The 14,668-nt window shown below is 48.3% G+C and overlaps 1 protein-coding gene across 2 annotated transcripts in view; it reads left to right on the top strand.

The window, feature by feature from the left end:
• Positions 1-14,668, top strand: part of VWA5B1 (von Willebrand factor A domain containing 5B1) — a 63,173-nt gene that overhangs the window by 27,972 nt on the left and 20,533 nt on the right. For both annotated transcript variants that reach the window (XM_011933991.1, XM_011933992.1), the window contains exons 7-12: positions 39-163; positions 3,967-4,143; positions 8,504-8,614; positions 10,798-11,000; positions 11,488-11,602; positions 13,309-13,494. In XM_011933991.1, the coding sequence (XP_011789381.1) occupies positions 39-163; positions 3,967-4,143; positions 8,504-8,614; positions 10,798-11,000; positions 11,488-11,602; positions 13,309-13,494 (917 nt within the window). The remainder of the gene's footprint in view (positions 1-38; positions 164-3,966; positions 4,144-8,503; positions 8,615-10,797; positions 11,001-11,487; positions 11,603-13,308; positions 13,495-14,668) is intronic.

Genomic DNA, 14,668 nt, shown 5'->3' with positions numbered 1-14,668 from the left:
ACCTGGCCAAGTGCTGAGAGTCGATCTCATCTCTGCAGAGCCCCATATGCCCCATGTCCTGATAGAGAAAGGGGACATGACGCTGGGAGAGTTTGACCAGCACTTGAAGGGAAGAACAGATTTCATTAAAGGGATGAAGAAGAACAGCAGTGCAGAGCGGAAGGTGAGGGCAACTGAGGCGGGGAGCGGCTGGTGGCAGAGTTGGGGTGGCGCTGAGGCCTGGTCTCCACTGAACCGGTGAGGTGGGGAGGTAACCTGCCCGAGGTCATGCAGCAAGCTGGAGGCAGACACCAGGCAAGAAGTGCTTCCTTCCGTGGGCCCTGGGGCACTGCAGGGCACTTTCAGATGCCCCGTTATCCCGGCTCTGTTCCCGCCTCCTGCTAGGTCACCTTTCTCCAGGACCTCGCAGGTGCCTAAGCCAGGAAAATTCACATATGGTGGCAGAAATTGCCTTGGCCTCCTCTGGGCCTCTGCATCCCCAGGGGTGCCCAGGGCCCTTCAGCTCCTTACCTCCTGGACCTCCCCTACCCACCAGCTGAGTAGCCTCTTGCTCTTCCTCCCTCTGGGGCCCTTGCTTGCTATGACATAAAGGACAAAAGCAGAGTGGGGAAAGTTGTCCCCCACCCCATGAAGCTGCAGGACAAGGAGGCCTGGCCAGGGGGCGGGGATGGGAAGGGAAGGTTGGAGGCTGAGCATCAGCCACAGGTCACACCCCGTGCTCTGCCTCCCACTCATGGTCCTGCACACTGAGCCGGGTCCTGAATGCCAAGATAGGTTTCGGAATGATGGCTCATCTCTTTCCATTAGCCCCTTTTTTAGATGAGAAAACTGAGATCTAGCACCCAAAGATCACCAGTGAGCTGGAGGAAGGGAAAGACTGTTATCTCAGAAGTTAGATTTGGTGACCAGGAGGCTAAGGGATGAGAATGGATTCTGTGGGGGCAGTTGAGCTGGATTTCACAACACCACCCATGCTTTACCCGCCTAGCTAGCACAGGGCAGTGGCAAGGTGGGGAAGTGGACAGAGACCCCACTGGGAGCACCTGCTCTCCCAGAGGTGCTCCTCAGTCAGATGAGTCAGTTGGGAGAAGAAGCTGGAGCCAGGTTCTCAGAGTAGGGGGTGGCAATGCCAGAGCTCTGAGAACTGCTGCCTGTATGCCAGAGGGTCCCAGTGGGCCTCCCAGGCCTGGGGCTGCCTGCCCTGCCTGCCAAGCCTTAAATCAATTAGCTCGGGGATGGTGGAAGCAAATGAGAATTAACTTGCCACCTTGGGTTCGTTATGCAAATAGCCTGTATTCTCACAAACTCCAGGGATGACAGCGATCAACCCAGAGCTGCTAAGAAATGATGAGTTTATTGTAATTGGATAATGGCAGCTTGAGGAGACATTAGAGAATCCTGAGCCAGGGTACCCACCCCATCCCTCTGAGAGGAGGATAAGGTTTCTGGAGGTGGCTTCTCTCACTGGCAGATGTGGTTGCTGCTGCCTTGGGCTCTGTCATCAAAAGAGCCAGTCTGGGCTGTGGCCTCTGGTGGCAGGGCTTCACGTGGGAGACAGCGAGCAAGATCCCGTGGCAGGGAGAAGAGTGGGTTGCGGGTATCCACAGGGTGAACATCAATCAGGAAGAGTGGGTGGGACAAGCTGTCAGAAACCCCGGTTTAGCAAGGAGAGGACAAATCACATAGAAGGGCACACCATGCGCAAGAGACAGAGATGCCAAGAGAAACAGAGGCTGAAGGAAAAAAAAAAAAAAAGAAAAGATGCACACCCAGGTCAGTGGCAGACAAAAAGGCCCACACAGATTAATTCCCTCACTTACTCATTCAACAGATAAATCTTAGGGGGCAATACTGAGAATGACACAGTCTTTATCTTCATGGAGCTTATATTCTGGGATGGAAAGACCGAGGAAAAAAAACAAATCAGTCCAGGCACGGTGGCTTATCCCTATAATCGCCGCATTCTGGGAGGCCGAGGCAGGCGGGCCACGAGGTCAGGAGATCAAGACCATCCTGACCAACATGGTGAAACCCCGTCTCTATAAAAATTAACTAGGCGTGGTGGTGCATGCCTGTCATCCCAGCTACTCGGGAGGCTGAGGCAGGAGAATTGCTTGAACCAGGGAGTCGGAGGTTGCAGTGAGCCGAGATAGCACCACTGCACTCCAGCCGGGTGGCAGAAAGAGACTCTGTCTCAAAAAATAAAAATGAAAAATCAAATCAATGAGCCAGATCTGTTTGGAGAGGGATGATATGACCACAAGTCGTAGGTGCTGGGTGTTCTTTAGCTGGGTATCAGCAAAAGCCTGTCTGAGGATGAGACCTGGCAGATGACCAAGAGCCCACCGTGGGAGGAATGGATGGAGAGAGCACAAGGGATGAAACGGCAGGAAGCAGAACAATGGTGACCTGTTTGGAAAACAGGAAGAAGGTCAGTGCGGCTGAAATGTAGGGAGCAGAGTGGGTAGAGAGGAGGTGGATAGCTAGGCAGGGGTCAGGCCACAGGGTGCTTCTTAAACCATGGTTCAGAGTATTCAGGGAGGGCACTGCTTGAGCAAGAGAATGACAAGAACAGTCGCTCTGGCTGCTCTCTGCAGAATGGACCACAGGGAGATAAAAGCTGGACAAAGAGAGCAGGAGACTATTGCAAAGGTCCAGAGACAGAGACAGTCCTCTCCTGAACATGGGCAGTAGCAGTGGAGACAGAGAGACATGGACGCTTTCAGGCTGCATCTTAGCAGCAGGACTGGCAATGCTTTGCTGCAGGATGGAATGTGTGGAGTGAGGAAAAGAGGGGAACCGAGGACAACTGTTAGGCGTTTGGTTTGAACAACTGGGTGGGTGGTGATGTCATCTATTGAGATGGGGAAGGAACCCAAATAGACAGAAACTGAGAAACAGACACAGAGACACGTGTACACACAGAGACAGCCAGATAAGGAGACAGAGAGAGAAAGTCGGGGTGGAGAGTGAAAGCAGTGTGAGAACAAAGGAAATGAGATTCTGTGGGAAGGGGAGGGGGAGAAGCAAGGGGAAGGGTCCTGGCCTCAGGGCCAGCTAGGAGGCCACATAAAAGGATAAACACCAAGGCGCTGTCCTTCCCTTAATCTTTACTGATCCATCTCTGGACCAAGCCCTATGTTAAATTTTGGAGATGTAAAAGAAGCTAAGAGATGACCTGCCTTCAAGTATAATAGCAAACAAGTTGGCGGGAGGCAGAGATCGGAGCAAAAAGTTGTATTCAACATGAGAAGTGCCTGGGCCTCCAGGACCAACAACAGCAGCACCAGCAGTGGCAATGATGGCTGCTGTTTAGAGACCATTGCTCTCTGCCAGGCAGCCAGCTTCCCAAGTGCACTGAACCCATGCAACAACTCAGTGAGGTATGTCTTCTTGTCCTCATTTCATGGATGAGGAAACTAAGTAATTAGTCCACCTGGAAATTGGGGAAGACTTTCCAAATGGGTACAATTTGAGAGTGAGTAGGAATTTAACAATGGGAGAGAATCGGTAAACCAGGGAAACCCAGTTCACAACCAAGAGGAGCCAGAGAGCAGTTTACACACTGAGTGTAAAAGCGAGAGACCATTACTCAACCAAGGGGCTTCTCGCGTCTGTGCTGACTCAGTTCATCCTCACAATCACCCTGAGAAGCGGACATTATCCGCCCCATTTGACAAATGGGTAAATAGACCCAGAGGAGGGACTCGCCCCGATGTCACACAGTTGGATGGTGACAGAGCAGGGATTCAAACCCAAGTCTTTCTGTCTGCAAAGTCCATGCTTGCTGTTGCAACCCGTGAAGCTCTAGCAAACAGAGAAGCTGAGCACAGTCAGCCCAGAAGTCTTCCGTGCAGAGCCTGAGCAGGATGTGGGTGCACGGTGAGTGATGGGGACCAGGATGAGTCCCCAGGAGTACCTCTTGACCCCCTGATTGCCCAATCAGAGTGTTCCTTTCTTCTCCAGACAGAAATCATTCGAAAACGCCTCCACAAAGACATTCCCCACCACTCCGTCATCATGCTCAACTTCTGTCCCGACCTCCAGTCAGTCCAGCCATGCCTAAGAAAGGCCCACGGGGAGTTCATCTTCCTCATTGACAGGAGCAGCAGCATGAGCGGGATCAGCATGCATCGAGTCAAGGTACCTGCTGAGAGGACCCCTCCTCAGGGCCCAGGGCTCCAGGGGAAATCAACTGTGCGCCCCCAACCCAGCTTCCTCAGCACTTTCTGTTCCAAGAAACAACTTTCAAAAATCAGTTTAAACGGAGACACCCAAACTCCATTTGCATCCCCATAAAAACGTGAAGTAGTGTGAGCAAAGGCAGAGCTGGCATTCATTTACAAGGAATGAAGTCATCCATAGCTGTCCTTTACATTCTACAAACTTTAGCTAAAACACCCTGGCAGGTACTGAGTGGAGCAGGATACAGAGAAGAGAGGAAGGGAAGTAACATTGGCTGAGGGTCTGCTATGTGTTGCATACGGTGCTAGCCACTTAATGCGAAGCTTAATATCTAATCCAGACAATAACCCTATTTTTGCCATTTTCCATATAGGAAAGCTGATCTTGAGAGTTTCAGTCACCTGCCCAAGGTCACACGGCCAGTGTTGTCTAAAATTAAACCCCCGTCCACCTGACTGTTCCCACCACCTGACTGTTCCCACCACCTGACATCAGAGCTTCAGTGGACATGGCCCCTGCCATCAAGGAATGTATAGAATTTGGTAGAAAAGACTTGGTTTCTCTTTTTTTCAAATGCCTAATAGGTGCCAAGCCTTGCCCTTGGCCATCTGGAAAAACAGCAGAATGTAAACACATTTGCTGTCCTCAAGGAGCTGACAGTCAAGAGAGAGGCACAGGCCTGCTAGCCAATCAGAATACATGGGAACTTTGTCTCCCTGCTAAGGAGAGCTCCTCAGGAGAGTGGAAGCAATGGTGATAGAACCCTCCCCCCGACAATCCAGACGCATTTCACCTGCCCCCTGCCCTACCCCCAGGAGATTACTGGTCTAGACTGTGGCATTTTCCAACACTCCCTTGTATTTTTGATTGTGCAGATGTCTGTCTCTCTGAAGTTGTGAACTCATTTAGAAAAGGGTCATCTACCCTCTCACCTCTCTTTTTCCTTGGCGCCTAGCTCTGTGTTTATGCATGAAAAGCCTTCCATCTCTTCATTGATCCGGGTAAAGGATAACAGAGGTCAGGAAAACAAGGAAGGAGGGGGCAAGAACAGAATGGGGTTCTGCTGTCACCTGAAATTTCATCTTTCCCCCTAGTTTGTTCCCAGAGCAAGCTCTTGTTTCCAGGACAGCAAGCTCAGCAAGGAGAGGAGGGTTGGGTAGGATCTGGGATGCCAGGTATCCCCGCGGGTTTGCTACAGTTGTCTTGAAGTATGACAGAGGAGTCATACACAGGACCCAAGTTCCTGTTTGAGGTCTCATGACACAGGGGTGTAGGGCTGATTGGCACCTTCTTCCCCAACCTGCCCACCATCAAAGGCAAACATTGGAATGAGAAGCTGTCCTCGGTGCTGGAGTGCTGAAGCACGCTCCAGGCCTTTGTGGCCATCTGTAGCCCCTTCTGCATCTACATCAATTCATAAGATGTCTCAGTTACCCTAGAGCATCACAGAAGCATAAACCTAAAACATGCCTTAGGGAGCATTTAATCCACTTTCCCTCCACTTTCCAGGTAAAGAAACTGAGTCAAGAGGCTAAGTGCTTTTCCCAGCATCACAGGGCTAATGAGAGAGGCTGGGCCTTCTATATCTTGCTTCAGAGCTCATTTTCCTTACATTGCTTATGGAGAATTATGCATACTCTTCCACTAAAAAATTCTCTTCTCTGATGATGTCATCTCTGTTGCATGGCATTCATGGCATTGTGCCAAAAGCAACACCTGGGTTCCAGGGTCAATTCTGCCACTGATTTGCTCCATGGCTGTGGACAAGTTGATTCTCAACTCTGGGCTTCATTCGTCCTTTCTGTAGAGTGAGAAGGATCAATTCAGGCAGAGTGAACGTATGTCACATGTCCCTTGGCTCCCCTCTCCCCATCAATTCAATAATTGGTCATGACAATTTTTTCCTGCTGAGCCTGGACTCAGTCTATATCCTTGTCATCCCAGTGTTCCAGGCAGTTACTACCAGTTAAATGGAATTAGTTCATAAATGGAAATCCACTTCCTGGACTGAAAGCCTGTCCAATCTTTGCATTCCGGAATTCTCTGACAATAACTTTCTCTGGCCCTCCTTTCAGTCCTCTTTCTCCTTGGAATCTCTCCTGCCCTTCTCCAGTTCAGCTCACTGAGCTCAAGGTCATGCCTTCACAAATGGCTTTGCATTGGTGCCATCCATTCTGCTAAACAAGACCCTTTTAGAGAAAGTCACAGAAATTACTCAGGCTACTCACCCCTTTCCCCACTGACAATAAGGCCACTGGAAGGTTGCTTGGGTCCTTAATTGTGACCCATCGGGTTGAAGTTTTAGGAAAATCTAGGCTCAGGGGGGAGGGAGAAAACAGAAATCCAAACAGCCTATGCCAAAGGGGAAAGTCCAGCCAATTTAATTTCCTGCAGCTGGTCTCATTCTTCAACTGCCGCTTGCTGCCAAAAACATGGCTTTAAAAATTCTAATAGGTGTGAGCAGAGACAATCTGTATGGATCAGCAGAATCTCCTCCTAGCAGGAATATGCATTAGTGACTAATGAAAAAATAAGCAGACATTGACTTCTTTTGTAGAGAAACCAAATGTATTGAGGCAAGCAATGAAGAGAGATCGAGAGAATGTTAATGTTAATGTTTAATGTTAATGTTTACAGGGTGGGGGATGGGACTGGGGTGCGAGTATGTGGAGCCTGGAAAACTACGTGGTGTAAAATTTGCCAGAATCCACTTGCAGCTGTTTTCTTCTAGGTCCTGAAGGATGATGGCTTCCCTGAAGCCATGCTGAGATCCCTGGGGTACTGTCAATAAACAAGATGGGGGACATGGGGGTGAGGGGGAGACAGACCTTCATTCCTCTGCCAAGGCAGAGCTGACATGAATAAAAATCTCAAAGCTGTGTGTTTTTTTTGTTTTTGTTTTTGTTTTTTTGAGACGAGTCTCGCTCTATTGCCCAGGCTGGAGCACAGTGGCATGATCTCGGCTCACTGCAGCCTCCGCCTCCCGGGTTCAAGCGATTCTCCTGTTTTAGCCTCCTGAGTAGCTGGGATTACACGTGCGTACCACCACACCTGGCTAATTTTTGTGTTTTTAGTAGAGACAGCGTTTCACCATATTGGTCAGGCTGGTCTCAAACTCCTGACCTCATGATCTGCCTGCCTCCACCTCCCAAAGTGCTGGGATTACAGGCGTCAGCCACTGTGCCCAGCCAGAGCTGTGTTTTTAAAGTCTCAGTCATTAGTCTTAGGTTTTGCAACCCAGTGCAATTCTTTAGTTCTCCTGAGCCTCAGTTTCCTCATCTGTAAAATAGGGTTATTAATATTAATATAGATCTCATTGGGTTGATAATGATAACCATTTACTGAATGTTTACTATGCACCAGGCTGAGGCTGAGGGGGGTGACATAACTTAGAATGTTTAGCACGTAGTAATTGCTTGATATTTGTGATTGCATTGTATCATAACCATCATCACCATCATGATCATCATCATCATCATCATCATCAATTTTGCTTCTACCATCACCTCCACCTCCTTCATTGTCACTATTTTTTTCAATCTACCTTTATCAAGGTCTCCTGATGGGGCATAGTTACATGGGTTATGTTTAGTGTCCATAGACTTTGGAGGCAACGTGACATAGCTTTGAGTCCTGACTCCATTATTTACCCACTGGATGCTCACTAACATGTTATTTCACCTCTCTGTGCCTCAATCTTCTCTTCTATAAAATGGGGATAATAGCGTACCTGCCTCGAAGGGTTATGGTGAAGATCAGTGAGGTGATGCATGTAAAGTACATCCTGTGTACCTGACAAATATGAGCTGAAGAGACTGCCCCTGAGGATTTGTCCTTAGTTAGTGATGGTTAGGTTGAGTCTGATGCAGAAGGTCCCACAGGAGGGCCAGAAGCCATTCCATCAACAGTGTGACCTGGACCAGGCCACTTTCCTCCCTTAGACATCAATTCTGCTTTGGCAGCAGGGAGAGGGTGCTCCCTGCTCTCCCCACCTCTCAGGATCACCAAGAGTTTAAATGGAACTGGAAAGCCATAATAGAAAGGCTTTAAGAAGTCAGACCTGCTACATGGATAAATTTGATGATGATGATGATGATGACGATGATGATGATGGTGGTGGTAGTGGCTTTGGTCCAGCCTCTGGTCAGTGTCAGCAAATTTCTTGATGTGAGGGAAAAAGAGTTGCTGGGTGCAGACAGAGGAGGGTAAATGCCTGTTTGGAGGCCGCTCCTGTGCTGGGAGAGAGAATATTGGAGTTTGGTGGTTGAATGACAAGAACTCCTTCCTGAATCCTGAAAACCACTTTCTCTCCTACCAGGATGCCATGTTGGTGGCCCTTAAGAGCCTCATGCCAGCCTGCCTCTTCAATATCATTGGGTTTGGATCTACATTTAAGAGCCTTTTTCCTTCCAGCCAGACCTACAGTGAGGTAATGAGGGGGCAAGGCTGGGACCAGGAGGGTGGTGCATGGTGGGGACCAGAGGAAAGGAATGAAAGGGGAAAAAAATCGTTAAAATCCTAGTGCTGGCCTCAGAAGCTGCCTACCCACAGAGAACCCAGATCATAGCCGGGGGCAGAGAACTAAAGAGAAGCTATCTCTGTTTGGACATTTTTCTGACATCTCAGACTTCTGACATCCCCCCTTCTTTAGAATCAAACAATATTTTGGGCAAAGTGTGTGTGTGTGCAGAGATGAGGTACAGAAAGTGGGTAGAGAGAGGACATAGCCCAGGCCTGCCACTCACTGAAGCCTCCGTTTCACAAGGATGATGGACGCATGCAAGGTTGAGCTAAGGAAGCAGATGATAAGGAGTAGGGGAGTGAATAGGTGGATGAGTGGGCGTGGCAGTGGGCTAAGAATGGAACTCACAAGGCTCAAGATACTGTGTGAAACAGGAAGGCTGTGGCCCCAGCAGCATGTTCAAAATTGGAGCATCCTACCCAGATCTAAGAAGAGGAAGAGAGGGAGGGAGGAAGGAAGGAAAGGAGGGAGGAAGGACAGACAAATGGGACACTTTTCAACTAAAAATAATGTTATGAGTTTTAAAAATACAAGAATAATATATGTTGCATGCGCTTGTAATCTCAGCTACTTGGGAGGTTGAGGTGGGAAGGTCGCTTGAACCTAAGAGCTTTGAGTCCAGCCTGGGCAGCACAGTGAGACCCCATTTCTACAATGATAACAACAAAAGAATAATATGTATTGATCACTCCACACTTTTTAAATGTAGACATCAAAAACAAAATGTGTTTAAAAATCTCCTGTGATTATGTCAGTCAGGAAAAAAGGAAGAAAAGACACTGCTAAGAGCTTAGTATAAATCCTTCCAGCCCTTGTTCTATGCATTTACACACATTTTCAATAAAGATAGGATTAGGCCTTCCATACTGCTCTGTAACCTACTTTTCTAATGCAGCAGTCTATCATGAATGTATTTCCATGCCAGTAAGTATTAATCTGTAATGTAACTGTAATGGCTTCCTAGTATTTCACTACACAGATAGATTGGGACTTATTTAACAAAACCCCTGTAGTCAAACATTAAAGTTCTTCCCATTTTATTTAGTCATCTTTGTATCACAGATTTTGCATGCATCTTTAATTATTCCCTTTGAATTAATTCCTAGCCTTGCGGGCTCAAAAGCTACACATACGTCTTAAGACTTTTGATACATGCCGTTACTGCTTTTCTTTTTTCTTCTCTCTCTCTCTTTTTTTTTTTTTTTTTGAAATGGAGTCTCTCATCTCTCTTACTCTGTCACCCAGGCTGGAGTGCAGTGGTAAGATCTAGATCTTGGCTCACTGCAACCTCTGCCTCTCAGGTTCAAGCAATTCTCCTGCCTCAGCCTCCCAAGTAGCTAAGATTACAGGCATGCACCCCCACACCTAGCTAATTTTTGTATTTTTAATAGAGATGGGGTTTCACCATTTGGGGTAGGCTGGTCTTGAATTCCTGACCTCAAGTGATCCACCCGCCTTGGCTTCCCAAACATGCTGTTATTTCTAAGGCCCGTCCAAGAGTGGATGTTGAAACGGCATTCCCCTGAGCCAGGAGGAGGAGGTCACTGTATCCAGTGGGAATCTACTCTTGTTGCAAATGACATCCATCTTTGGCCAGTTGGGACCCACACAGTTGGTCCAGAGCAAGGAAATTTGAAGCCTGGATTAGAGAAATGATTTTCTCCAAATGTCACTGGGGGCTGGTGCTGGTGCCAGAGTCAGTCTCTGGACTCAGATCTTAAGATTCCTAGTCCAGTGTTCTTTCCATCACACAACCTGCCTCCCTCATCAGAAAAAGAAACCTCATGTATGACAAGGAATCAAGGGTTTAATGTGCTACCTCTTCCAGGAGTGCTTCTACTTTTAAAGGAGAACCCAGAAAGGACAACTGGTTGGTGTTTCAGGCATTGGTAGGGGGTGCTGTTGAGCACAATGACACCAAATGAGGGGTCACCCATTCTTCCTGTGAGTGTGGGCAGGGATGAAATTGGGAGCATGGGTCAACTCTGGTGAGCCTAAAAGAAGATCTAGGGAAACAAAGGCCTCTTCCTTAGGTGGTCTAGAGTCTCTGTGCCATATGGTGACCCTGGGGACTGCCTGCTTCTCTGCAGGAGAGCTTGGCCATGGCCTGTGATGACATCCAGAGAATGAGGGCCGACATGGGTGGGACAAACGTCCTTTCCCCTCTCAAGTGGATCATCAGGCAGCCAGTGCACCGAGGCCACCCGCGACTCCTCTTCCTGATCACAGATGGTGCTGTCAACAACACGGGGAAGGTGCTGGAGCTGCTGCGAAATCATGCCTTCTCCACCAGGTCGGCCTTGGCTGAGGGTCTAGGCTCAGTGACTCCAAGCTGCCAGGGCTGGGGCACCACAGCCCAAGGGCAATGTGGAAAATGCCACAGAGAGAGGACAGGACCCACAATTTCCACAGGGCTTTGCTTCCAAGATAGTGTGGGCTGATTTCAAAGTTCATCTTTTTCCCTCTCAAGTTCAGAATGGGTGAGCTACCCATGCTTCTGCACATAACTCATAAAAGCAGCCCAGGGAGAGATCCCACAGCCAAGGGAGAGGCTGCTCCCGCTCTGTGCTGGGTGGAAATTGATGGACTGTCTGTGGGTGAATTGATGGATGTGTATGTGGGTACTCCCTGATGGGCCCTCTTCTTTCTCCCTCTCCCTCTACCTGAAGATAGGGCCAGCTCCGAGATCCTGCTGGGCCATGCTCTGTCCCTTTCCACATCAGGAGGCAAAGATGTAGAGAGGATAGGACATAGCAGCCTCTCTTCTCCCCTTCCCCCAGGTGCTATAGCTTTGGAATTGGACCCAATGTCTGCCACAGACTGGTGAAAGGGCTGGCATCTGTGTCCAAGGGCAGTGCCGAGTTCCTGATGGAGGGGGAGCGGCTGCAACCCAAGGTAGGCAGCAGAACCCACGCAGTCCCTTCTGGTGCTGGAACCTCAGAGGCCCAGACCAGTCACATGGCAACTCAGTGGTGGAGCTAGAATGTCACCCCAAATCTGAGCTCTTCACTAGGCCACACTGCACCCCAATGAGAACCAGAGACTTGCAAGTCACAGAGCAGGCAACTCTTGAAGCAATGCTGGGACGCTAGATCCTCTGGTCTCCAGCCACTGAACACACACTCCATCCACTGCTAGACAGGATGAGGCTCCTGAAAAAGCTACCTATATGGGTTGGAGTTGTGTTTGAGGTCCATATCTGGACACATTCCTGATGATGACAAATGGTGGCTCAGAAGAATCTAAAGAACCCAGAAATAAAGGAGGCTATAGTCTTCTTTCCATGTCCTGCACATTTGACACAAATAAACTAACCCTTAGAAAATCCCCTTATCAGTCCAGTAAACAAAGACAGGGCTGGGATTAAGAGTGAAGACATTTATTGGGGATAGTGTCTACGAAAGGTAGAAGAGAAGGAAACTGGAAGAAAAACTCTTCAGTCCAAGAGTCCAATCCAACAGCTGTGAAAGGAAAGTGGGAGCAGAATTGGGCAAGAAAGCCTCAGACTCTGATGCCCTGGCAAGGTCTCAGCCATCCAGCAGGGAGCTCTGGAGCAAAGGCTGCCCATCAAACTCTGTGATGTGCTGAAATGACCAGGCTCTACTATCCCTGCCATACTGAATCATTGACTTGGGGCTTCCAGGGAGAGATATGGTCTTGGCTCAAAAGCTGGGGTGCTGCATCTGGAAGCTGTCACCTAACTGCACTTCTTGCAGCAAGAAGGCATGGTCTTTCTTGAAGGGAGATTTGAAAGCTCACCTCTATACTTGCCACAACCCCCAAGTCATTTTCTCCAGGTTTGCAGTACAGAACATCCAAGGAAATCAGTCTAGGTGATGACCACAGCCGTCATTTACTGAACACCTACCACATGGTAGACACTTCAAATTCAATATTGCAAATAATCCTTCAACTACACCCTCCTACTTTAACAGAAGGGAAAACTGAGGCCCAGAGAAGTAAATGAACTTGCTCAAGATCATTATCCAGTCTATGGTTTGATACAAACCTGTGTGCCCTTGGGCTACTCACAGCCCTACTTTGAGCCTCGGATTTTCTCATTTATAAAATGCTAAACTGGCCAGGTGTGCAGTGGCTCACACCTGTAATCCGAGTACTTTGGGAGGCATAAGCAAGTGGATCACTTGAGCCCAGGAGTTTGAGACCAGCCTGGCCAATTTGATGAAACCTCATCTCTACTAAAAATACAAAAATTAGCCAGGCATAGTGGCAGGTGCCTGTAATCCCAGCTACTCAGGAGGCTGAGGCAGGAGAATCACTTGAACCCAAGAGGTGGAGGTTGCAGTAAGCCAAATCATGCCACTGCATTCCAGCCTGGGCGACAGAGTCAGACTCTGTTTCAAAATAAAATAAAATAAAAATGCTAAGCTTAGAAAAGATGACTGCAAAGATGCTCTCCAACTCTGACATTCTAGGAATCTAAGAAGCTCAGAGGTGTGCTCACTGCTGGGCAAGTCACCCCAAGGCCTGCTGTCCCCTCTTCCCTGCTTCCACTCCCCACTAAGCTCATACTTACATGATCTTCTGTACACATCTCTTCTCACACATCCCTCAATCTTCATTCTGACCCTGCCCTACAGATGGTTAAATCCTTGAAGAAGGCCATGGCCCCAGTCCTGAGTGATGTGACTGTGGAGTGGATCTTCCCTGAGACCACTGAGGTCCTGGTCTCACCCATCAACGCCAGCTCCCTCTTCCCTGGAGAACGGCTGGTGGGGTATGGCATTGTCTGTGATGCTTCCTTGCACATCTCCAATCCCAGATCTGTAAGTATCCTAGAAACTCCAGGGGTCCATGGGGGCCCAGAACCCATGCCTACAAATCATCCTTAGCTTGTGGGTTTACAGTTTTCCCAGTTGTGGGTTTACAGTTGCCAGGCCACAGGCATTCAATCACAGTGGCATGGCTAAGGTAGATGCCACCATCTCAAAAATGTAGTTCTTAAAAGCCCCTGCAGTAGAACCACTTAAAGAACTTGTTTAAAATGCAGAGCTTTGGGAGGCTGAGGCAGGAAGGTCACTTGAGGTCAGGAACTTGAGACCAGCCTGGCCAACAGGGTGAAATCCCGTTCTCTGCTAAAAATATAACAAAATTGGCCAGGCATGGTGGCAGGCACCTGTAATCCCAGCTACTCAAGAGGCTGAGGCATGAGAATCACTTGAACTCAGGAGGCAGAGTTTGCAGTGAGCCAAGATCGTGCCATTGCACTCCAGCCTGGACGACAGAGTGAGACTCCATCCTAAAACAAAACAAAACAAAATGCAGAGCCCTAACTTCCATCCAAGTCTGTTGAATAAGAATCCCCTAGGATAAAGCCCAGAAAATTGCATTTTACATCATCTCCCCTAAGTGATATGGTGCACACTTCAGTTCAAGAACAAAATGCACTCAGATTTCATTCTCCACACACTCCAGTAAGCTCATACCTCCTTAGATAAGTTTGTGTTTTATTTCTTTACATGGATGATTCCCTTGTCTGTGGTGGCAGAAGTGGGGTGAAAGCCAAGAACTTCTGAAAGGGAGGTGAAATTCATGCTAAAATGTGAGAGATTGCCAAAGAAGCTGTTTCCTCACCTATCTTTCCTCTTTCATGAGTCTGTCCACTCTCTCCAAAGGATTTCTCATCTTGTTTTGTTTTTCAAAAAAGAAGTCACAAACTCAATGCCTAGAGAAATTGGGCAAGTATGGAATGAATTAAATGGACTTGGTGTAAAAATAAAAGGGGCCAATGCTGTGATGGATAGCAGCTACCACTGAACTCACAGTTGGAAAGGCAATAAGGAGTGGTGAGGAATATGGCAAAGTGGATGGCACACACCCTATCTAAACTGGGCAGCCCCTATGCAGCCCTAACAAAGTGTCATCATGCAGAAATGTGAGTCCTATGTTAAATGTGTGTCTAATTTTTCAGGAGAAATTGGAACTTTATGTGAAAAGCTC

The sequence above is a fragment of the Colobus angolensis genome, unplaced genomic scaffold, assembly GCF_000951035.1.
Source record: "Colobus angolensis palliatus isolate OR3802 unplaced genomic scaffold, Cang.pa_1.0 Scaffold130, whole genome shotgun sequence".
NCBI classification, from domain to species: Eukaryota; Metazoa; Chordata; class Mammalia; order Primates; family Cercopithecidae; genus Colobus; species Colobus angolensis.
Note: the sequence above shows the minus strand (reverse complement) of the source record. Positions and strands in the feature narration are given on the sequence as shown.